The sequence below is a fragment of the Micromys minutus genome (assembly GCF_963924665.1).
Source record: "Micromys minutus genome assembly, chromosome: 1".
NCBI classification, from domain to species: domain Eukaryota; kingdom Metazoa; phylum Chordata; class Mammalia; order Rodentia; family Muridae; genus Micromys; species Micromys minutus.
In genome coordinates, this window is record NC_137969.1 from 104177779 (window position 1) to 104203570 (window position 25792).

At 45.3% G+C, this 25792-nt stretch overlaps 1 protein-coding gene across 1 annotated transcript in view; it reads right to left on the reverse strand.

Annotated features, from left to right (window-relative positions):
• Nucleotides 1-25792, reverse strand: part of IPPK (inositol-pentakisphosphate 2-kinase) — a 39356-nt gene that overhangs the window by 7954 nt on the left and 5610 nt on the right. Inside the window, exons 2-11 of the mRNA XM_080928907.1 lie at nt 21643-21690; nt 20101-20196; nt 18738-18804; nt 17183-17304; nt 15979-16068; nt 11230-11288; nt 9901-9973; nt 6929-7202; nt 5136-5286; nt 4408-4510 (exon numbers count right to left, since the gene is read on the reverse strand). Of these exons, the coding sequence (XP_080785033.1) occupies nt 4408-4510; nt 5136-5286; nt 6929-7202; nt 9901-9973; nt 11230-11288; nt 15979-16068; nt 17183-17304; nt 18738-18804; nt 20101-20196; nt 21643-21690 (1083 nt within the window). The remainder of the gene's footprint in view (nt 1-4407; nt 4511-5135; nt 5287-6928; nt 7203-9900; nt 9974-11229; nt 11289-15978; nt 16069-17182; nt 17305-18737; nt 18805-20100; nt 20197-21642; nt 21691-25792) is intronic.

Here is a 25792-nt window from a genome sequence, read left to right on the forward strand (position 1 = left end):
AATGCTGAGGCACCTAATAAAGTTGGAAATCCTAGCTCTACCCACTCAAGATAGTGTGCACAGCACTGAATGCACAGCAAAGGTACAGTCAGATACCACTAAAGAAAAGGCAACAGAACACGGAGCATGAACGGAATGACTCCACATGTGAAGTCCAAAAGCATTCCACAGGGATACAGGTCAGGACAGGGAACTTAGCCAGACTCCAAAGAGACTGCATATTAGATCTTAGTCAAAGCTGAGAAACAATCCCAGGAGAGGGTCTGATTGGTTTCTGCTCAGTGGACTATACACTTTTTCTGAACACTCTTCTGTATGTACTGTTTTTATTATCAAACAGCTAATGAGATAAAAGCTCAAAGAGTAAAACGAAAATATTCAAATGCTAGTAATATCTAATCTTTGTGGTCATATGGCATTGGAACCTACCAAACAAACTCAGCAACTCATTCCCATTCCCACGGAGGTGCTTAAGTTCAGGAGATGAGAGTAAAACAATATCAACACCAACATTTGTCTTCACTTTTCAAAACTTTTAAAAATTGAAATAGAGTATCATTTTTCCCTTCCTTTTCTTCCCTCAATTCTCTCTCAAGCCACCTACACTCATGCTGACAGCCTCTTTTTCTTTGACTATTTGTCTTAGTTAGGTTTTTACTGCTGTGAACAAACACCATGACCAAGGCAACTCCTATAAAGACAACATTTAATTGGAACTCAGAGGTTCAGTCCATTGTCATCAAGGTGGGAGCGTGGCATCGTCCAGGCAGGCGTGGTGCTGGAGGAGCTGAGAGTTCTACATCATCTGAAAGCCACTAGGAGAAGACTGGCCTCCAGGAAGCTAAGACAGGGTCTTAAAGCCCATGCACACAATGACACATACCTACACAAAAGACCATTCCCCCAAAAGACCATACCTACACAAAGAATGCCACACCTCCTAATAGTGCCAATCCCTGGGCCAAGCATATTCAAACCACCAAATTATCGTTACATGATTTCAGGGCTCACCACTCTGCATTGGATAACCAGTAAGGGGCTATTCCTCCTTCTCCCAGCAGCCATTAGTTGCCTATAGTTCTTTGTCAGCCAGAGGACACTGCAAACTTTCCCCCTTCCACTTTCCCAAGTATATTTATATTGCCCTTGTTACAAAAAGTACTGTTTTTGTGGCTCTCTCTAGGAGACTGTTTCACAGGAAACTTCTAAATAGTCTGGCTCTTAAGATCTTTCTGCCAACTTCCCAAGGGACAGTGAGGTCTCGGGTGTAAAAAAGAATCTACTATTGCCCCTTTGCTAGTCAGGCATAATTCCTTACTACATTCTAAATTTTATCCTTATACCCACTGATAATCGTAGCTCCCCCTCATCAAAGAAACCACTCTTTACAGCAGAGACCACCACAGAAAAGCACAATTAGGCATAATACAGAGATGCACTGTTCCTGGGGAGCCCAGCCCCTGTGGATAGATCCTACTGAACAGCTCCTGCACCTCTGCCTCAAACTCACTCCCCTTCCCTCCCCTTTCTGCAGGGGGGTGGAGGACTTCTAAGGGCTCTCCTCTAAAATGACCACACCCTGTTAACACTGACGTTAACACTTCTTCCTTTACACAAAGCAAGACAAAGCCAAACTCAACCTCCTCTTCATACCAATTATACACTTCACACCCAAAAAAGACTAAGTAGGAGACAAAGTTTATGGTGCACACCTGTGCTCTCAGCTACTCAGAAGATGGAAGCAGGAACAGTCCAAGCTTGAAGCTAGCCTGTCTCAAAAAACAAAACAACAATAAAAAAAACCTTACAACAGCACCAATTATAACAGTACAATGTGGAGACAACTCAACTGTCCACTTGGAATGCTGAGCCATGCAAGAGGATGAGGCAGTGAAATCTGACACAAAGGCTCACACACTGACTGTCCCATTTATAGAAAAACTAAAGTTGCTCAGGATTCTAGGGACAAAGACAATGACAGCTAAGGAGTCTGAGAAGCTTGTAAGTAATGTGGTTGTGAGTAAAGGACATGGCATAGAAGGACAAAGGGGGCTGATCTGGGTGATGAGAAAGTCAGACAATAATGATGGTCCAACACATGAATGAATTAGACAAACATATCAAAAACAATACTCAAAACTGGGACCTTGAAAACTGTCTTAGCTATAGCTACATGGTACAGTGCTTGACCAACGTGCTGCCCACTCTCCCCGAATACCAGACAGTTCGTGTACATATACTGTGAAAAACAACTGTAATTAAAGTACCTCATATCATGTGTCAGCTGGGGCCACAAACACTTTACACTTTAATAGGCATTAGTGAATTGCACATGCCACCAATGAAAAAAAAGAAAAAGAAAACTTACAAACCAGTGGAGCAAAGAAGAACCAAAGAAGCTACTGAGTAAGTGAACACACAGTCAGCACACTGATGAGGACCGTCACTCCAACTCCTCCCCACTCCTGCTTCTGGGTTAGTTGTGCCGACACATCCCTTTCTTCTGTGTTCTATTGAAGGATGCTCCTGAACTACAAGAGCAATACTGTGGTGGTTTGAATACACTTGGCCCTAGGAGTAGCACTATTAAAAGGTGTGTCCTTGTTGGAGTAGGTGTGTCACTGTAAGTGTGGGCTTTAAGACCCTCATCCCAGCTGCCTGGAAGTTAGTATTCTGCTAGCAGCCTTCAGATGAAGATGTAGAACTCTCAGCTCCTCCAGCGCCAGCCTGCCTGGATGATGCCATGCTTCCCACCATAATGATAATGAACTGAACCTCTGAGTTCCAATTAAATGTTGTCCTTTATAAGAGTTGCCTTGGTCATGGTGTCTCTTTACAGCTATGAAACCCTAACTAAGACAAATGCTAAGGCTGCCAGCAGATAAGAGGGCCCACCTAACCTGAAATACTGGTTGCTGGCTTTTCTAGAAAGCCCACTGACTCAACCTCCAGGTATTGCTCAACAAAGTTAGAGGTGGGAAGGGTCATGGTGTCCCAAGATTACAGTATCTGTAAGAGGCACCTGGTTCAGCTAAATAAACAGGAACAGACGAGCTTTTGCACTGGGTTATTCTCAACTCACTTTTCCTGAATTCAGCTTTAATGAAGCACTGTCTCCAGTTTCAACTGCCTGAACATATATCTATCCTACAAGAGAAATGGAGCTGTTGGACGTGGTACACTCAGGAGGCTCAGTCCAAAGAGATGACAACCTAAATCTACCCCTGCCTCAAAAAGAGAAAAGGGGGCTGGTTGATGGGTCAGTGGGTAAAAGCACTTGCTGCCAAACCTGACAACCTGAGTTCAATTCTCAGAACCCAGAGAAAAAAAACTACAGCACTCAAGTTGACCTCTGACCTTCACACTCTCATTGAGGCATATAATCAACCACCAAATACATTTTTTAAACATTACTTTAAAAGAGAAAAGAATAGCCAGGCAGTGGTGGCCCACACCTGTAATCCCAAGGCTCAGGAGGCAGACAGATGGAACTCTGTCAGTTCAAGGCCAGTCCTGGTCTACAGAGTGAATTTCAGGACAACTAGGGCTACATAGAGAAACCCGTCTCGAAAAACCAGTAATAGAGAGGAGGAGAGAGGGAGGAAGGGTGAATGCAAGTTCCACGTTCTAACACACAAAGCCCTCAAACTCTGTGCCCAGTTTCCAGCAACATCTCAAAACTACACAGTAGCATCATGATAGAAAATGAACATGACTTTGACATGACCTGTTAGAGCCTCCATGTCCATGTACATGTTTGTGATCTGACATTACCAAGGGGACTTTCAACTTCCACAAGCATCTCCCCTTCCCAAACCCTAGGAACCAGCGAACCATGTCATTTTCAAAGAGTGCTTTGAGCACACAGTCATCACTTTAGACCCTTTGGGAACTGTTCTGTTGGTCAGAAGTGCTCCCCTGGTCTATCTATGTAACAAATGCAGTGGAGTTCTACCTAGTACAGTCGCTGACAACACAGGGGTGGCAATAGTTCTTACCTCAGCAACAGAGCACTGTCAATGTCTGTACAGTTGTAGGACGAGCATAGTCCTCATTTCTCTGGGTACATGTGACATGAAAACCTGACTACCAGCAGCCCATCTCAGAGCCAGTTCCTAGGCACCACCACTTTTTAAACGTTCCCAATGAAATCCGTTCAGCCAAGGAAGACAGTCAACAGGATCCAAAAGGCGGGGCCCAGGGCCAACAAACACTAGGGCCTGCCTCTGGCCTGTTACGGCCAAGAGAAATTACACTTAGACCTTGCACTATGGTCACCTGCCCACCCCATCTAAGAAACAATGCAGCCTCTCTGCTTTAAATCTAAGTTCTAGGCTGTCACTGCTGTAGAGTGGGGAGTAGGAAAACTCTCAGGAAGGCATGGGGCTTCTCAGTAGATCTACTCACCTTTGTTAATGCAAAGGCCACTGTCCCATCATCCTCAGTGGACAGATCAAGCAGTTTCTGGTAAAATACTTCATCATAAGGCCCATCTATCTGTAATGTTTTCCTGGAGGAAAATCACCAAGATCAAATCAACAGGATGACATAGCTCTAAGCACTTTCAGTCACTAGTATGTCCTGTATCACACAACGTAGACCAACAATCACACTGTTTGAAAGGCACCTAGAGATCTACTGCTTTCTCTCATTAAGCCTGATTCTGCAACATCAAGATCTTACACAAAACCCAGGGCTCCAGGAGGCCGAGGCTCAGCCTGAGCTGTTCACCAAACTCTTAAGCAAAAGCCAATGATGTACAAAAACAGAGTCCTGCCCATGAGACACTGCAGGTGTACACATGGGACCCACAGTCCCAGGGCCCTAAGCGTGGCACAGACTGCTAAGGGGCTACCAAGCCAGTGTTCCAGGAGCAGCCCGTGGGACAACACTGCCCTCTACAGGCCAGGCCCTGACATAGATTTTGGAATGGTTGCATTCATAAGTGCTTTATTTCTAGTGTCCTAGTGACCATGAATCCCAGGGACCCTGGAACACCCGAGCAAGGGACTTCCTGGGCAGAACTGGTTGTAGGCACTTCCGAGAGCCAGGTTCTAGGACCTTTGATTTGTTCAGGAGTTCAGGCAACCTTGACCCCAGCCTAGCCTCATAGCTTCCTCTGGCGCCAGCCTCACCTCTCCTCAGGGAACTCCTCCAGGTATTGCTCAACCCGGTTGTACAGAGGGTAGAGGCCTTCGATGTCCAGCTGATCCAACATCTGCACCTGGAGGGTTTTGTACAGAAGACAGCCCTTCGGTAACCCCGAGTGCTCTGGGGTGTTTTTTCCTACCAAGAACATCAGGGGAGAATGAGAGCAGGTTTATTATCAACACTTGAAGACTGTGGAGGGAGACCCAGGCCAGCGCACACAGCAGAGCTCACTCTGGGCAGCACAGAAAAGGCCCATAGGCTCCAGCCTAGCACTGAGGCAGATCTGCACACCTCACAAAGGTACAAGACTGACTGACCTCACCACCCTAAGGAACCAGTGGCTCTACACACAAAAAGACGGTGCCTCACTCTGGCCCTGTGCTGTCCAAATACCAATTCAGAATATCCTTTAACTCCAAGTCACTAAGCTTAAAGATAATCCTACGTGAGATAAGGCACAGAAGTGCAAAAAAATCATTCAGACATCCTCCAACCCTTAAGATTAACTGGGGTTTCCAGAGCCAAAAACCATTAAGTCCACAGAGAGGGGCAAGATCTGGCTGCCACGGGACAAGTGAAATATACAGAGCCACGGACTGGCAAGGTCCTGTCCTCCTGGGACAGATGGAGAAGCAAAGCTTCCTCCTTGACCCATGCACTCACAATGTGCACAGTGTCTCCTCAGCCGGGACCTGACATCCTTAACTATCTTTCAGGAAGAATAAACTAAAGGCAAAAGCAGGGGAGGCACTCCAGCAAAACACTCTAAGCTACACGACAGATGCCCTATGTCCAGAGAGCAGGATACCCATGCAGTGAATGTGTATGGTAGCTAAAAATGAAGACCTCCATGTGCTGATAGACTATGCCGTTTAAGAACCAGAGGTTACAAGAAAACATGTGTATGATGTTGTTTCAAATCACTCATCCATGACTTAGGCCTGTTTACACATCTGTGTCAAAAAGGTCTGTGAGGGAAGCCTCTGGTGTTGGAGAGCCTCCTCTTGAGTTCCCAGATCACCTAAGTGCCAGCACCCATCTGTGTCCTCCCAGACTATGAGTTTAATTTCAACAAAATTTTTGAAACAATAAGGAACTGCTTTCAAAACAAACATAACCCCCCCCAAATTCACTTGTGGTTCAAAATAGTTGTCTTTTTCAAAAACAGTTGGCATGGGGAAGTAACAAGGAAGGCTAGGCCTGTAGGGTTTCTAAAAGACACAGGGCACTGTCAAACTCAAAGGTCTCTGCAGTCCTGGAGAGTCACACCTGACCCTGATTCATGAGTCATGACAACATACTACAGTGGCAGGGCTGATCCACCTCCCTCCTACAGACAGGAAGGCAACTGTACCCAGAGGCTCTGTAAGCCTGTCCTCACTCCATGGTACTCAGCCCAGCTACAAAGAACTCCTGATCTCAGTTCTTCTCTTACAAACAGTCTGAAGAAAATCCAGAGTCAAGATGATGATTAAGAAGAAAGAAGTACAGTTGAAAGAATTGAGTCATTGCAGAAGACACACAATATATTCCTAGAAACTATATAATTCAAGTGTGGCAAGCAGCTCACAAACCAGCTACAGATGCAAAAACAAGTCTTGACCCTCTGAGTCAGTTGAGCCTCATTCTGCAACTAAACTGCATCCCCAGAGGTGCCATGAAGCCAGGAAGAAACGCAAAGGTAACTTTGTAGGTTCCACTCTGGATACCCATGAGAAGCGATAGTCTCAGTGCACCTGTAGCCCCCACAACCTGATTAAGGAAGGCCAGGCCCTACCTTGTTGATGTAGGTTCCTCCCGAAAGGGCTGGCTTCACAGACTCGTGGGCCCTGAAGCCCAAGCCTCAGGGCACCTGCTCGGCCTTTGTCTGAGGTGCTGAGCAGCACCCTGGTGATAACATGCACCAGCTCCCGGATCACAGCCCTCGTGCACTGAGGCCCACTGGCCAAGCCATTGGAAGGGAAGAAGAAGGGCTTCAGGTGGTGTGCAAGCTCCTTCAAGTCAGCCACAGGGCTCCGGGCATCACCACAACCATAAATCAGCTCTCCATTCTTTAGGCAGAAAAAAAAGGGGGGGGGGAGGGGGGAAGGATCACACACCTGATAGAAACACAAGCAGGGGAAGGGCACAGACATAGGACAACACCCCCCTGCCAGCCAGCCCTCCCCCCCCACAGTGTTCTCGGAAAGAGCCTAATATCAGAGTTGCTGCATACTAGCTCCTTGGGAGAAACCTCCTCTCCATGCTATACCCACAAGGCACGAATTAAAGGAAGAAAGGTTCAAAACCCTCAGACCAGTTTTCTGGACTGACACCCTCAGACAATGATCTCACAGCATGTCTGCAAGCAAATGCTGAGCATAAAACCACATATGTCCACAAATCACCATTTACTTAAGAGCCCAAGCAGTGACTAGGAGTTAGGACTCAGTCCCCAGAGCTGGTGGAAGCCTCAAAGCTAGTCCTGTGGTGAGAGGAACAACTGGATCACTGATATGGAAACCTCCTGTTTTAAGACTGTTGATCTTCACAGAGGCCCTCAAAGATGTTCCTTACTCGTTCCCAGAGCTCAAGCAAGGACACATGCTGCCCAGTGCTGACACTGGGGCTGTGATAAGAGCCTGACCCATGGACAACACCAGGAGCACCTCAAGGTTCTTTGAACCACACACCTTCATATTTTATTCATATGGTGGGCCCTCTAGAACTACGCTGGGGACCCCTGCTCTAAGCATCTTCTCCACATGGAGTTTGGTCGGTGTGAACAACAAAATACAAGCAGACACAACATCCCAGCACCCATAAAGCTCTTACCAAGGATACGACAAGGTGGCTCCAGAGCTATGGCACAAGGTGAAACTGCCTCAGAAAGTAACAACTAGGCTGACCCTCTAAGGCTCTGAGGCAATGAGTCAGTGTGAGATGCTAAGGGCTCAGGAGAGCAGTAGTAGCCAAGAGTCTCTGCCTGTGAGAGGTATGGGAAGGCCCTCCTCCTCAACGGATCCTGGGATGTCTCTGTCTAGACACTGTCCAAGAGACAAACGATGGCATGGCTCACCATGCTAGGCAAGAAAAGGAAGAGGGTGACCAAAGTACAGCTGACATCTAAGATAGAGCCATTTGTGCCCATAGGAAAGCTGACCCCTCCTCCAGGCCCAAAAGTGGCCAAAGGGGTCCTCATAGAAAGGTCTCACTCATCAAGGGACTAGACTTGAGGGACATTGTAAAAGTGAAATCCAGAGACCGTGTTTACACATATAGATACAGCCATGCAAGGATCTTATGGGCATCCAGCAGACCCACAACCAGTAGAGTGGTGACTCTCTAACAAGGGTTCCTGGAAGTCAACACTGTCTCTCACCACAAGTCCAGTATCCAGCATGGGATCACTGAGTACAACCAGGCAGCCTCTCCAAGCGGGGACTATCATAGCTTAGGAAATTTTCTGCTGGTTTGCAGCATATGAGGGAGAAGCACGTGCACAGCATCAGAACCAGAGAGCTGGGGAGCTGCCAGCACTTACTGTGCTGAACTCACAGTTCTGCTACCCTCCTGTTTAAAAAGCCATCACAGGTCCAGCAAGGTGACTCAGTGAAGAAGGGTGCTTGCCACCAAGCTTGATGACTTCAGTATAAAGCCAAGGACACACATGATGGAAAAACAGACCAATCTCTACAAGTTGTCCTCTGACCTACACACATGCACCATGACATATGCATGACATACACACATGTGCATCATGCACACAAACACAAACACACACTTGTACACACACACACACACACACACACACACAAACATACACAAACACAATAAAAGAGATTTTTTTTTTAATTTTTAATTTTATAAAAGCAACTACAGATCACTTCCTTTAACCTGCCTCTTGGGGAATTCTAGCTGATCTCTGGATTCTTCTGTGCAGATTACACAGAAACTGTAGACCAGATACCTCAAATGTGACCTGACAGGTTCAGAAATGGGCTCTAAGTTAAAGAGACTTATCTCCAAGACTCAAATGTCAGATTCCTAATCTCTTACAGAGTTTAAAAAAAAGAAAGAAAGAAAAAGAAAATGTCAGGGGAGAGGGGTGACTCAACTCGGTGGTGACCTTAATTCGATCCCCAGATCATCCACTGTGGAAAGAAAACTGACTCACAAGAGCTGCCCTGTCTCCATACAAGTAACCACAGCAAGTGTACACCTACAACCATTTTTATTTATTTTTGAAAGAGTGAAATTAATTAAAACCTGTCTTCCATTCCTAGATTTGGGGAGATGGCAACAGACAAAGAAGGATGCTGATTACTCTGACCAGCCTCTAAAGCAAGGAAATTCTTAAGTTAGATCTACTTAACACCAGCCCATGACACAGCAGCAAGACAGAAGACAGGACCCATCACTTTCCCAAACCAAGCAAGACACAGGTTTAGAGAAGCCCATTCTCAATCCTGCTCCCTCACACAAGTCTTCATGCTGCCTCAAGCCTACTGCCCACTTGGACAATGGCAAAGAGAACTCGAGAGATATGTTCCCAGCATGGCCACAGCCACTACCTCCTGCCAAAGCTAGCCCTGCCTGATCCCTCCCTCCTTCAGCTCCATCTGCTCCTCCTGCAATGTTAAAGGACAGAGCTCCATCTGAGGCAAGCCAGCCTAGACACCTCAATGTATGTGGTCACAGAATCTATGGCCAGAATCACAGTGTGGTAGGTTTACTTGGAAACCAGCATGGACTGGAAACAGCCCTTACCTTAAATATCCTAAGATTATTCTGCGCCTCCTGCAGCAGACTCTTCAAGGCAAAGTGCATACGCTGCTTATTTCTGAAAGGACAAAGCAGTCATGGTGTTAAAGGCAGTAGGTTGGGCCTCGTATCCACACATCCATACATATAGCTCCTGACTGAGCTGGGACCTAGAGCTACCTTAATTCAGTCACTGTAGCCTAAATACAGGAAGGGAACTTAGTCTATTGCTCAAAGGCAGCCATGAGCAATCCTGCAGAGACAGGGGAACCAGAAAGCCAAGGCACATCAATCACTCAAAGTCCACGTAGTGCTCGCCCTTCTTGATCCTCAGCTGCAGCTTTGAAAGGCTACAGCAGGCACTCAAGCATCGTGATCTCTGTAACAAATCTCTGGAAAGTTCAAGAAGCCTAAAAGAGACAGGAACATGGGACCTCCCACCTTCCCCCACCTCGGAGAGCTGTGGGACTATCCCCCTCTTGAACTCTGTCCTACTCATTAGCAACTGGCTCCTGTCTCCTCCTTACTGCCACTCAAGCTCCAGACCTTACCTTACTCAGCACCTGTCAGTGTCCCTGAACACAGCCCCTCCTCACTCCCACATGAAATCTACAGGGCTCCCAAGGATGCAAACCCATCCTAGGCAAGGATTCTAAGCCATGGCCTGAGGTCACACTGGGGACAACACATCAGCACAGCCAGCTCTGAGAAGGCTGCATTATGAGCATTCCAAGGACAGCTCCTGACTTGGGTTTGACAAGTTACAAATTCTCAACAATACTCTGTATTACTGTTGGCTTCAAAACATGCAGCCTTGGGTGCACAGGTAAATCAATCATGACTCTCTCTTAATGCACTGCTAACCAAAATTTGTTTCTCACAGAAAAAAATAATAACATTTTGTTTTCTGGAATGAGCAAAGAGCCCTTTAGACAGAGCAGGGCCCCATCTCCACCTCACAGAATACCTCCATTTCCCATTTCACCAAACCCTACACTTACCCCTCACATAACCTCCATAAGTATTTTCAACCTCGCAAACACCCACCTTACAGAACATACCCCACTGCTGACATGTCAGAAAATAACTACCACCAGCTTACAGAATACACCCTACTTTCCCCACAGTACAAAATACTCTAGCCTCTTGACCTCACCTCACAGCCCCCAGGACCCTCCCTCATAGAAGATTCCAAGCCCCATATGAACATGCCTCTGATGCCTCACCCCCTCTTCTCACATACACACACCATCAACACCTCACAAATAACTCTGAAACTCCCACCTTGGCAGGCACCACCCACCCTCAAGACAATAAAAGAGAGGACACTCTTACCCTGAGTAGAGGTCAAGGGGACAGTATTTACTGATTTTCTTCCACTTTCCAGTTGCTACCTGGTAAAACACCAATATGACGGTATCAAATACTTTTGTCTGTGACTACAAATAACTCCAGCATAACCTACGAGAGGCTACAGCCTTGACCTGGAAAAGGTCCCAAGTATACGACCCTAAGGAGGAAAGAGCCAACTTGACCCCACGTCCTAGGAAACCCTAAAGTTAACTCTTAGCCTCAGTCACTCAGTTCAAACCTCCTGTGAGAAGAAAACAGCAGGCACAAGGTTTGGCAATGAGAATGGCAAGTCTCTGAGCTGCTAAGAGCCAGGGAAAGGACAGTGCACATGCAGTCTGGTGCTGCCAGTCGAATGATAACCTGGCACAACCTTTTGTTGTAACCACCAAAATTTAAAATGTATACATCCCCCAACTGAGAAAATCTAAAGGAATCTAAAATAACTACACAGAGCAAAGAGGCAACAGGGATGGGGACATAGCTTTTGCTGCAGATATTAAGATATTTAGTACAAGAAGAAAGGATGTTCACTCACTCAGCAGGGCCCACACACAATGAAGGGATGAACAAGTGGATGAATGCAGCCACTCCAAAAGATGACCTAACACCCGTCAATATTTATTCAACTGGCAGAACAACACATATAATGTGATGTCATGCTTGCTTTAAAAGTATACTTATGTATCAAACACATTTTGAGAAAAAGAAACAATGTAAAACCCCCAGTAAGGGGGGGCAGCACTGGATAGAACAAGTACAAACAACATGAAAGAGGCACCACCTGCACCACCACCTGTGTTATGTGTACATTGTTACCGTAGGAACACGTCTGGAAAGATAACCAAACTGATAACATGAATCACACTAAAAGGAGCTCTAAGTACCAGTTATAAATGGGTGTTACTTCATAATTTTAAAATATATACTTCTTAATCCTATCATATAAGCTGGACATGGTTTTTATATGTAAAAGCTAGCAAAACTTGCCAGAATCACAAATCTTGAGACCTCAGAAAGTGTCTCAAGTTCTTTAAGAATTCAGACTCTTATTCCATCATATACATGGCTGCTTACAAATATTACTCAAGTTCCAAGGATTCTGACAGCCTCTTTATGGCCTTGTGGACACCAGAAACAGAATACATGCAAACATGCAAGAAACATTCATTTACATAAAAACAAAAATCTATCTTATAAAAAAAGAAAGAAAATCAGCTAACTCTAAGGAGAGTGAGCTTGGCATGGTTTGGTTTTGTTTTTATATCACTGTGTAACCCTCACCGGCCTAGAACTCTCTCTATAAACCAGGCTAGACTCCAACTTGCAGAAATCTGCCTACCTCTACCTCCCAAATGCTACAATTAAAGGTGTGCACCACCATGCCCAGTTTCTTTCTGACAGACACATCAAATGCCCTATTCTCATCCTGTCCTAGTTAGGGTTTCTATTGCTATGATAAAACACCATGACCAAAACTGACTTAGGGAAGAATGGGTTTATTTCATCTTTATCTGTCATTGAGGAAAGTCAGGGAAGAACTCAAGCAGGGCAGAAACCCAGAGGCAGGAACTAAAGCAAAAGTCATGGAAAGCTGCTTATGGGCTTGTTCCCCAAAGTTTGCTCAGCCTGCTTATACAACTCAGGACAATCCATCCAGAGGTGACACTGTTCCTTGTAGGACCGTGCCCCTATAGAATGGGCCCTCCAACATCAATCACCAATCAAGAAAATGTCCCACAGACTAATCTAATAGAGACATTTTCTTAACTCAGGTTCTCTCTTCCCAAATGACTCTAGCTTACATCAGGTTGACATAAACTAGCCAGCTCACTATCTGTAGCCCCAAAGGAAACAAACTCAAAACTGTTAAATGCACAGCAGCCTGGCAGCCTCTATGGAGACCACAGAGCAAGGCAGGCACAGGCACAGTTTCAGCCGGAACTAATGTCACCCGCCCTGTCTGACTCTCAGCCCCAGGCGCTGTCCTTGCACGGCTGTCTTTACCTGGTTGAGAGCTCACACACTGCCAGAGGTCTTTTCATGGACAGTTGTCAAAAAAAAAAAAAAAACCTAGAGGCTACCGCTTAACTTCATCGCTTCCTTATGCAGTGGGTAACAGGGCAAGCAAGTATGTAACCTAAAACTCAAAAAGAAAAAGCTGAGTAATGGGGACATACAGAGTTTCTGAAGAGTTCTAACACATTCCTGAAATCTAGAAAACCATGAACAGGCTTTGGAAAGACCAGAGGAGGCCCTAAGCTCTCCCTTGAGCTTACCTTAGAGAGGCTTCACAGAAGAAAAAGGTAAAACAGAGCTTACCAACCCTGCTGAAGACTAAGTGGGCTCACGCTCACACTCAGGTGCTCACACTCATGTGCTCACACATACGCTCACCTCCTCAGCAAAGACTGAGACACACTGGCTAATCAAGTAAAGACTTCAGGAGCTATATGTGAGCAAGAATAGACTTTATGGAGCTGGCAAGATGGCTTAGAGGGCGAAAACTTTTGCAGAGCAAGCCTTGGAGGCCTAGGTTCCAGTCCCAGAACTCGCAGTGTAAAGAGGGAACTGACTCCCAAACACTGTCCACTGACCTCCTCATGTGTGCCTTAACATGTATACACCCAAACAATAAAAATTAAAGATGTGTACACACACACACACACATTGCAGAATAAGCAGAGAAGTCACTAAACAAATAGTGACAGCCAGTCATGTTTGCATGACCATGGTCCCAGGATTTGAGAGGTAGACAGGAGGAGAAAGTTTGGAGTCAGTCTGGGCTACATGAGACCCTATCTCAAAAACAGTTAAACGGCTGGCAAGTTGATTCGGGGAGTAAACTTGAGTTTAATCTTGGAACCCAAGCCAAAAAATGTATGTGTAACACACACATGTAATTCCAGCACTTCTGTGGCAAGATGGGAGGCAGAAACAAGAGTCTCTCCTGGAAACTTGCAACCCAACTTGACTTGAATAAGCGTCTGGCAAAAACAAAAGCAAACCCAGCCTCAGCAAGGCAGAGAAGTGACTCCTGAATGTAGTCAATTGGCTTCCTCACTCGTGAGTTTTGTACAATACACACATATATAAATAACACATTAATTAACAATTAAACAGAGTTGGAGACAGGATAAGAAAGAATGGATGACCAGTGCATGTTTATATATGAGGTTATCAAAGAACAAATTTTAAAAACTTTTTACCTTCTGAAAAAAAATGTTATGAAATGGGTGTTTTGCTGTGTGTGGGTCTGCATACCTCACACATATCCACACAGATACAAACACAGCATCATTTAATAAATATTTTTAATAACTAAATCAATGTGTAGTTGGAAAACATAACTCAAATGAAGAGTAACTAGAAAGGCCAGTGGTTCTGTTGAGTACACAAAAGAGATAAGCCATAACTGTTAAGATAAATTCCAAGATACCCACATCTACACACACCAGGGTTGTTAACGCCAAGGACAGGAACTGGGTGTACACTCCTAGAAGGTGATGATCATCCTCAGCTACTTAGGAATTCAAAGCCAACATAGGCTACACTGGACCTTGTCTTTAAAAAGCAAGAGAGTAAGGGAGAAGGATAAAGGAGAGGAAATCTAAAAAACTAAAGTAATTAGGGCTGGAGAGATGGTTCAGAGGCTGCTCTTCCAGAGGACCTGAATTCAATCCCTAACGCCCACATGGAAGCTCACAATTATTTGTAAATACTGTTCCAGAGGATCTGGGCACCCTCGCATAGACATGCAGGCAGAATACCAATGCACATAAAAATAAACAAATCTTAAAGAAGAAAAATAAAGCACAGTAATAAAGACAAACAAATATACCAATAGGAAAAGGAACAGAGAGGAGCCAGACATCTTCAACAAGGGTGCCAGAATCAATGCTTAGAGAAAAGGACAGTCACAGAAACTGAGAAAACCAGATACCTATCTATATGCCAAAGAATAAAACTGGACACTTAACACCATACACAAAAATTAACTGAAAATAGCTTAGATCTAAAATTACAAATGAAACCTCCAGAAGAAACCAGGAAGGCTCCCACCACTGGATTTGGCAGTGGCTGCTTGGCTAAAACATCAAGACACAAACAACAAAAGAAAAAAGAAATTAATTGAATTAAGCATGTTTATGCAAAAAAGAGCACTGCCCACAAAGAAAAACAAGAGAAGTACCTGCAAATCATGTCTAAGGCATGGACAAGCCGAGCACTGCCATAGTGTAAGTGAGAAAGTGTGAGGGAAGTAAAAGCTGCAAGTGGATAGAAATGAAAGCCAGACAGCCCAGCTCTCTACCTCTGGGTATGACGGAGGATAGGTTTAAAGGCCAGAGAACTGGGGCAGAGTGGAGGCTGGGGTTTGGGTGGGCTTCAAGGGAGAAAGGGTAGGGAGGACTAGGGCTTAGTTCAGGTTGGTAGGTGCTCACTTCGCATGCATGAAACCTGGCACTTGATGGCCAGCACTGCATAAACAGTTTGATCCACAGATCTCTTATATAGTCCTCTGACCTCCTCTCACACACGTACCCACACTTGAATACACATATCCACAAATAAATTATAATAAAAAAGATCAAAACCCTTAAATAATAAAATCAATATGTGCTGCTTATGGAAGAAAAGAGCATTCTCAGCAATTCCTTTTAATTTCTGAAAACTCCAAGTAGCTTCCCCTCAGGCCCAGATGCCCTGCACTCCCGCACTAGGATCTAATCTCACCTTGAGGTGCTGGTGCATGCAGTATCGGCACACCTTGTGCTTCATCTCATGGGTAACATCATTTGAGAAAGGAATAAACCCACATTTTGGCTGTAATGTAAGAGAAAAAAGATGTTTAAGAAATCACATACTTCAACACACACACACACACACACACACACACACACGAGACAGAGAAGAACAAGTGTCAGATAGAAATCTCCTCAGAAATTGTTGTGCTTTCAGCTTTCATCATCACAGTATATACCTCTCTGTCTCCAGAGGACAGCCCTCTCACCGAGAGGCCCAGGGAGCTCTGCTGGCTTACAGGAGTAACACAGGCAGCTTTGTACTCTCACTGGCAGACTGGAAGAAGTGGAGATGGGTCCAGGGCTCCCAGCTCCAAGAAGCACAACCATTGTTCCCATTGCCAATAATGTATGGCCTGCAAAGCACCCATCTGATAGTTGCTAGGTTTCCAGAAAGTCAGGGATCCCAGCTGCCTTCTAAAATCTGCATCCTATCAGCACACACTGCCTGAGCTTAGTGTTCTGGACAATGTAGCTGGAGAGACAGGATGTCCAGCCCTCAAGGATCATAAGACCTTAGGCCAAGGGATGCCTCAGGGGGTCATCACCTTTAGAAGGAAGAGAAGTTTAATGGTCCTGAAGGGTGTGGGGGGGCATGGGGTGGCTTCTAGGGCCATTGGCCAACTACTAAACATAGGCAGCTGAAGTAAGGGAGTTTTAGTCTAAGATTAGAACTCTGGGTCAGTTCTCCGGGACTTTTGTAGGGCACACGGGTGTCTGTGCCTCTGAGAAAGCCCTCCTGCACAGGAAGCAGTCTCTAGTCAAAAGGTACCCTAGGATTGGGTCTTCAATGAAGGAAGCAGCAAGCTCATGGCCAAGACTGAGGTTTTGAGATACATCCTGTACAGAAGGGCACCCAACATACTTCTTTCTGGCTCCCCCAAACAAGGTTTTCCCAGCCCAGGTGTACAGTTGACTTCCATGTTGTTAACACACCCAGGAAGGAACCTAAGTACTATCTAGGGGCTACGAAAGGGACTAGAGCACACGGGACGCTTAGGGAAGCTGTAGGAAAAGAGCTAGTTGAGCTCCTGAGAAAGGCTGAGCACATACTCAAAGCAAAGCCAGGAAGACTCACTGCCTGAGAGCAACCTTTCCCTCTACCGGTAGTGCCACACCACCATGAATGAACTCACCTTAATCTCTACACACAGAATTGGCCGGTGCTCTGCAAAGTGGAAGGTCTGAAGTCTGGTTAAATTGGGAAGGCACATAGCATAACCACTGAGTGTGTCCAGGTCCTTATCACAACGGGACTCTGGAAGACAGAGCAAGAATCACACCTGAGGGTCAAGATAAGAGATAGCCAGCCCTATAATAGAATCCTTGGGAGTTGGGGGAAAACAGAGTAGCCTCAGGCAGGCGATAGAGAAGTGAGAAGGCTAGGACATGCAGTCAAGCTATATATACTGCCATCCCTTCAGAATGAAAATCTGCATCAGTGGGTAGGAGGTCAGCCTTGTCAAGCTCTAAACCCTTGACATTCAGGCATAGAAAGCGTCCATATAGGAGGTATATGCCATTACATACAGTCACTGCACGAGGGGGCTGTCTGGACTCTACAAACCCCTAACTCTTCAGCTGGCAGATTTCATCCTTACCTTCCATTGTATAGATCCTAACCACATAACTGATATCTAAGGTCCTTTTATCCAATCTTTAAACCTGAACATGACCTTGGGGCACTTTGAAATGTGCAACACATATCAGAAGTGAGAAGAGTCTTAGAAATGGTCGCCAATTCCACCATTCTTTGCCCAGGAACAGGGAAAAGAAAACTACTACAGCCCCTTCCGTCCTTCCAACTCCTGAGTCTCTGTGTTCCCACATCACTTCAGCATGCTCTGCTAGAAGCAGGCTCTTGGCTCCAAGGCACCAGCTTCCCTTCCAAAAAGCAGACTTAATCCAACAGTCATTACAGAAGGTAACAGAGTTCTTATCACTAAGAATTATCACACATTCCTCCCCACCCCCTGAGGAAAAAATTTTCAGTGTAACTTGGGCTGTCCTGGAACTCACTCTGTAGACCAGGCTGACCTTGAACTCAGAGATCTGTCTGCCTCTGCCACCCCTATAGATTTGTCAAAAGTCACCACTACCCATCATAAGAAGTAACAGATTTTCAAGTGGGATTATGAAATGAAATGGGGATGCTGTCTGTCTATGTGGACTTGAACACCAGAGCCCAGTGATGACCTGCACCCTCCACCTCCTGCTTCTGCCCCAGACAGACACCAAAATCCTATTTCATTTTTTGAATCAAATCAAAAAGGATTTTATTGTGGAGAATTCTATAGCATTATTGCCTTGTAGTGTCAATAGACATTTTCATAACCAACATGTAGACTTCACATGCTTGATCATAAAGAAAAGCTTTAATCTGTTTTTTGCCATCCAAGCTACCAAAAAGCACAAGAAAAGAGGCCACAAGGGTGGAAACATGGCTAAAATGCTGCTGAAAAATGCCAGAACTTAACCTGGGTTGAACACTTCAACTTTTAAAATTGCAAACAAGACAACCATGGTGGTGCATGCCTTTAATCACAACACTTAGGAAACAGAAGCAGGCAGGTATCTGGGCATGAAAGGCCAGCAGGCCTACAGATCGAGTTCCAAGTCAGCCAGGGATACTTAAAGAGACCCATCCAAAAATAAATAAATAATGCAAACACTGTTTGTTTGACACCTTACCTGGTCTTTCACACTGTATTTTTAAACACAGTTGTTTCACAAACTCTAAAGGCAGCTGAACAACTTCCTGAAAGAAAACACACATAACGTACAGATTTCACAATGTCCTGAAGACTGTTAATGCTTCAGAACTATGCATAGTTAAACACAGTTAAAATGGTGAACTTCACAGTATGTTTCACAGTAAAATACTATAGTTAAAAAAAAAATTCTATATTCCAGTTTGGCAGTAAGAGTTGATCTATTATTTTCAGAACACATAGAGAGAGGTTACACAGAAGCAAGAACATTTTAGTGCACTAAAAGCAGCTGGCTCTCTTAAGAGTCAGCCAGGACCCATGATGCCACCAACATCTCTGATCACAGACCCTCCTAGTCCTGTAACATCTATAGACATAGAACAAGGGCTGCAAGAAATCCAGCCAGATGGCCAGCAAGCTGTGCCCGCTAAGCAGCAGCTTAAGCTCTAACAACACTGGGTGTACACGCCTAGTGCTCTCACTCCCTAATTTGCAACTTTCTCTACCAAGGAAATCTGCATCAGTTTGAACCATGATCCTCACTGTCATCCCTGCCCTATGTACCCAACATGACACAACTGGATCTTCAGAAAAAGTTCCTAAGTGACAAAGGAAACCAACCTAGGACTAAAATGCTAGGAGCTTGCCTCAGGAAGACCCAGCTCCCCTTAGCCATCTAGTCTTGAAGAGTCCCACTTAGCCTAGCATGCCATAGTCCCAGCAGATGGTACCTCTGACAATCTCCAAGACATGGGTAGGTACCAACACTATTCAATTCATATATCCTGTGTGAAAACTACAGGAATGCTCCTAAGGGATCACACTTGACCTCAAAACATTTCCAACCCTAGACATTGTGGAGGACAGACTACAAAGTCAGCAACCAAGGAGAGACAAAATGGAGACTTTCAAATCAGGTCAGACAGGTAGGCTGAGAGGCATCCCTTATCTAGTCCCTCCCTGCCACAGGCAAGCTATGAGGACAGTACACCCCAGACACAGCAATGTGAAGGGCTTCCAAAGCCTCTCTTCTATGGCCCTCACTGAATATCATCCATCCCAAATCACATCCATGCTCACATCCACAGGCCTCCTCTAGGACCCTCCAGGAACAGGCCCACATTGATTCTTAAACAGGGCAAAGCTAATCCTTCAGGTTCAAGGATAACATACGAGGTTCTCACTGAAGAACTTCACTCCTCAGACACCTCTGGCAGAACTGATTGCCGCATGGCACCACAGGTGAGGAAAGCTTGATACGCACTGCACAAGGGCTTTCACTGAGATGTCAGAACTGAGTGCAGAACTGGATGTCAACTGAGATTAGAATAAGCAGCACTTACCCCACAGTGAACATAGTTCTCTCCCAAAAAGTCTTTCATGACATTTTTGCCAAAGTCCACTATGTTCTGCAGATGCTGAAGTATCTCTTCTGAGGTCTGGAAGAGGCAAACACAGGATAGCTTCAGGATGGACCTCCAGACAGGACTCCTAGTAGCACCCCACTCCCAGAAGCCTATCTTAGGACAGACTAGGCTACCATCCCATGTACCCCACAAATCTCTGGAGAACTCATCACCCATACCCAGAAATGTTCACATTCAGAGTATATGACTTTGTATCCCACAGCTCCTACAATTGGATCTTGTCAGAACTTAGCCTGTCAGAAATTCCCAGAACACACCCAGTAGCCCTGTACAGTGTCAGAGCTTCTGATTTTAAAAAAAAAAAAAAAATCTGGAGAACAGAAGGTTAAGTACATGAATCACCACCTGGAGGAGACTGCCCAGGAAGCCTGGTAGGGCAACCACTGAGGTGAGGTGCAAGTACACTGCAGCCACCGCACAAGGGCAAGCAAGGACGAAGAGGATAAAGTACCCAAAACACATCTGACAGAAAGAGAGCACCTTGGATCATTTCTCTTCAGCAGCTGAGGTAGACCCATAGGATGCCTGGGCCCCACCCTATTTCCTCTGCCTGCTCAAACTACCCCTGACTCTCCTGCCCAGTTACAGGCAACATTCCTGCTAGCTCCTGAGAAGCAAGACCCAAGGGCCCCTTATCACCTCTATCACCAATGTGTCTCATAGTTGCCTCTGCTCTCAGATACTTGACACACTGTCTCTCAAATGATATATGACCTCCTCAAAGAGTTCCACCTTTCCCCACTATGAGGTTCTTGCCCTCAAAGCCAGGTCAGCCCCATGTGGCTCTCAGACAGCTGGCCAAATGCAAAGCAAGACAGGCCAAATGTCTCAGCCTCCCTCACACCATGTGCTGGAACAACAGGAGCAGATAAAAGGCTGTGGCCACAGGAGCTTCCAATATTCAGTATCTACCTGAGATTTACCAGAAAGCAAGAATACCTCAAATTGAGTAAACAGGGTGGGAGCAAGTCTTCATGGAGGGGCCATAGGCTGGCTTAACCTCTGCTCTACCAGATACTGTCCACTGCGATTTTTAGCATAACAGATTATCTACCCAGTGTGACACACTATTTTCTTACACACAATTCTGCTGAGGCAACTAAGGAACTCATCAAGTTGAAGAAACCTAGTCCTGGGATCCCAAGCAGGACAGGCAGACCTACCAAAGAGTGACACACAGTGACACAGAGGACCTACTAGGTCTCACACATCAGGAATAAGGACCCACTGAATCCCATATTGAATGAGTACATCATACTTAAATTTCTACAATTAGCATTAATATTTCTGTACTGGAAGGCTTAGGATATAGGATAAACCCTAGAGGTAGAGCATTTCCCTATCCTGGGCAAAGTCCCATTTTCAATTTCTAGCACCGCAAAACACACATACAAACCCTTGGAAAACATCCAGGTCTTATTAAGGTTGTAATGACAGTAGCCAGCCCACCAACCTTACCTTCTTCTTATTTGGAGGAAACTTCAGAAAACGTAGAACTACACATCGCTGTTGGAGAGATAAAACAAAGCATGATCAGTACTGGCCTAACACTCAGGCATAAGGGTCAGCAGCTGTGGAGAAAGGGTCAGGGCAGCATGGAAGAGATCCAGTTGGGGTCACTTTCAGAAAGCTTGCACCTCAAGGCAGCCAGCAAAATCTGTGGCCTTTGACCCAGCCCACTCATTCCTAGTTATTTATCTTAAGGAAATAAGGAAGCTCAAAAATGTCATTATCCAGGGGCTGATGAGATGGTTCAGAGGTTAAGAGCACTGGCTGTTCTTCGAGTGGACCTGGATTGGAGTCCCAGCACCTACATGGCTTTACTAGTTATGCAAGCAGTGTACAAGCTGGTACAACACCATGGGACAGGAGACTCACTGGGGTAATGTATGCCCAGGTACAAGTGCAGAGGCTCTAAAAGACCACAGAACACATTAACTCCCAAGAGCTGGAGCACAGGCAGCTATGAGCTGCCCAATGCTGAGTGCTGACAAGTGAACTCAGGTCCTCTGGAAAAGCAAGCATACACAATCTTAACCTGTGAACCATTCCTCCAACTGTCCTAGTTTGCATTTTTAAACAGGCTCTCACTATATATCCTGGGCTGACTTCAAATTCATCTTCTTCCTGTTCCTACCTCCTAGCACTGGGATCATAGTTGTGTGCCACCAAACCCAACTCATTTTACATTCATTAAATCATAATTTCTAGCAAGATCTTGTTTCAAAAAATAAAGGACAAAATTTCTTTTAAGCACAAATTGTTGAGTGAAGCATGCACAGGACAAAGAGCTCCAGAGGACATCCATGGCAAGTTCAATGGCATTTCCAGTTTCAACAACCACAGCTTTGGGTTTTCTTTTTCTCTTCATTTTGTTTCTTTTCTTTTATAGCAATCTTACTAAAGAGCACGGTATGTGGTCCCAGTCTGGCCTCATGGCATTCCTGTCTCGCCCTCCTAAAGCTGAGGACTGAGTTTCCAACCAGCCTGAACTGCACAGCAAGAACCTATTTCAAATATGCGCGCACACACACACACACACACACACACCAAGCTGGGTATGCTAACATATACGTGTAATCCCAGCAGTAGAAAAGCTGAAGTGAGGACTTCCAGGACCTCCAAGCTGACCCAGGTTACATGCAACATGAACCCTGTCTCAAAAATGGCTTTTAAAAGTGAGGCTGGCAGGCTGGAGAGATGGCTCTGTGGTTAAGAGTGCTGACTGTTCTTCCAGAGGTCCTGAGTTCAAATTCCAGCAACCACATGGTGGCTCACAACCATCTGTAATGGGATCTGATGCCCTCTTCTGGTGTGTCTAAAGACATCTACCGTGTACTCATATATAATAAATAAATAAATCTTAAAAAGAAAGAAAGAAAGAAAAGTGGGGCTGGAAGGGTGACTCAGAGGTTAAGAATGTATCCTGCTTTTGTGAAGAACCCAGATTCAATTTTCAGAACCCAAATGGCAGCTTCTTTGTAACTACATCCATCAACCATCTGTACCTACAGTTCCAGGGGATTTAGCTCTTCAAGCTTCTGAGGTCTTGTATATGGTACAAAGACATAAACACAGCCAAAACACTCACATACACACATGCACACATACATACATACATACATACATACATACATACATAAATAAATAAGTCTCAAAATTTTTTGTAAAGGCGTATGGGGGGGGTACAAAGGCCTCATGGAAGTCTCCAACCATGCACACTACTCCTCTTATGCTGTGTGGAACCATCCGAAACCCAAGGCCTTCCTGCTCAATTTAAATATTTTTGAAATAAATTTTAAATTAAAATATAATTTCATTTTTCTCCTTTTCTTCCCTCCAATCATCCACATACCCTGCCCCTCCTGCTCAATATTATGACTTCAACAATTTAAAGATTTAAGGGCCCAGGCTTGCTATATTGTCCAGGTTGGCCTCGTACTCCTAGGCTCAACTGATCCTCTGCCTGCACCCTCCAAGTAGCTGGGATTATATGAGAACTATGAATGCACCACCTAGCACAGCCTCTCCAACCCCTTTCTGAGTTCCCATTCCCAGCTGATGCCATGCATTAGCGGCACTGCTAATCAACTGCACAGCTGAATGCCAATCCTGGCTTTTGGAGCTGAGAACCAAGGTATATAGGCTTCAACTGCTCCCTTCCCGTGTTCAAAGTAGGCATCATTAACTAATCTTGTGCATTACAGGGTTAATGATCACTTTAATGAAACTATAACATCATCTAAATTTTTTAAAAAAAGGAAGAAAAGGAAGAGGAGGAGGAAAATCATCATCATCTGCAGAAAAGCTAATTATAAACAACTTCTAAACTGGGTGGTAGTAGTGCATGCATTAAGCCCAGCACTCTCTAGGAGGTAGAGGCAGGTGGATCTCTAAATAGGAGATCAGCCTGGTCTACATACAGAGTGAGTTCCTGGACAGCCTGGGAACTCTGTCTCAAAAAACAAAGGGAAAAAAAAAGTTCATTTTCTCCTCAGCTGGGCACAATAGTGCTGCTCTGCTCAAGGGCCTGCCCGATTATTCCCTCCAACAATTAAGACAATGTAGATCAGTGACAGGAATAAGTGTGTGTTTTCCAGGAAAAGCCTGGCCATGCTTGAACATCAACACAGACACACTGATTTCCTAATCAGTGAGGACAGAGCACTGCTGTCCTGGCCTACAAGCAGGGGAAATCTCACTCTGTGCCACATGGGGAGCCCTCAGGAGCCCTTGGAGCTCTACTGCAGACAGAGAAAAGTCCTGTCTCTCCACCTCCCAGGGAACTAAGAAGCTGCACAACAGAACTCTGTAGCCAGGCAGGCCCAGGAAGGGTGGTGCTAGGCAAGTCACATAAGCCTTTCTATCACAGGAACTGCCCGCTGTATCCTCAGAGAAACCAGTTCAGAAGCCCTGTGCACATAAATGCCAACAATAGGAGCTCACTGAATCCACACCTGACAGCATCTTACTATTAGTATGACTTCCAAAGTTCCTGCCACTGTGTTCTTGATAAACACAAGGCCTAATAAGGTGGCCTATTTACAAATGGAAACTATACATTTCCTTTGCATTACACACACACACACACACACACACACACACACACACACCATTAGCATCAATACAAGTTAATTCAAAAGCAAGTTTTTAGCATACTAAAGGGGAAAAAAGTTAATATGCCTAGGCAAGGTGGCTCACATCTACAATACCAGTAGTTGGAGGCTGAGACAGAAGGATGGCAAGTTTTAGGTGAGCTTGATCCACAAAGTAAGTTCTATTCCAGCCTAGAGACAGTGAGACCTGTCTTTGAAACAAAAACAAACAAAAGCCAGGTATAGTCCCAGAACACTGGAGAGAAAGGCAGGCTGATCTCAGAGTCTGCAGTTTGGATGGTATACATAGAAAGCTCTAGGCCAGTCAGGGCTACATATAAGACCCGGGGTGGAGGTGGGAGTCCTAGGAACAAAAACCTGTTGGCTCCTCCTTGAGACATAAAACAGCATCACTATGCCCTGGCACTTAACATCATCAGTACTGCAGAGCACCAGCGAATACTCCCAGACTACAGTCTCTACACCACCTCTCCCTTTGAGGTGGGCCACAGGAATCCCAAGGTAAAAAACGTGAAAAGTCAGGCCTGAAGGGAAGCACAAACATTTTTTTTAAGGTCAAGGCCATGTGCAATGGAACACTGGAGGCAGGCCTGAATCCCAGGGCATCTCCACATCGTATTTCCAGTTGTCCAGCTCCAATTGCCTGCTGAGTTGTCAACTAAGGGGGTTGGGGATGCTGGCTAATCCCAGGCAAACAGCCTAGACACAAACCTTGTGGGGCCCAGGCAGCAAAGCCCACAGTAACCCACTGGTTCTCCATTACTGGACCATGCCCCCCACAAATGTCCTCAGTCATCACAACTATGCACAATAGCTCAGCCTCTATCACCCACAAAAGTCTCCTCTCCCTTCCCATCAGGTAGCTCAAACTGTAACCAACTAGGAAAAAACTCAATGCACTGATGGATCCATTTCAAGAGAAACTATTTCCTCCACCTACACATTCATCATCCACATTGTCATCAGCTCCCAGCCAGTTCCAATCAACCCTT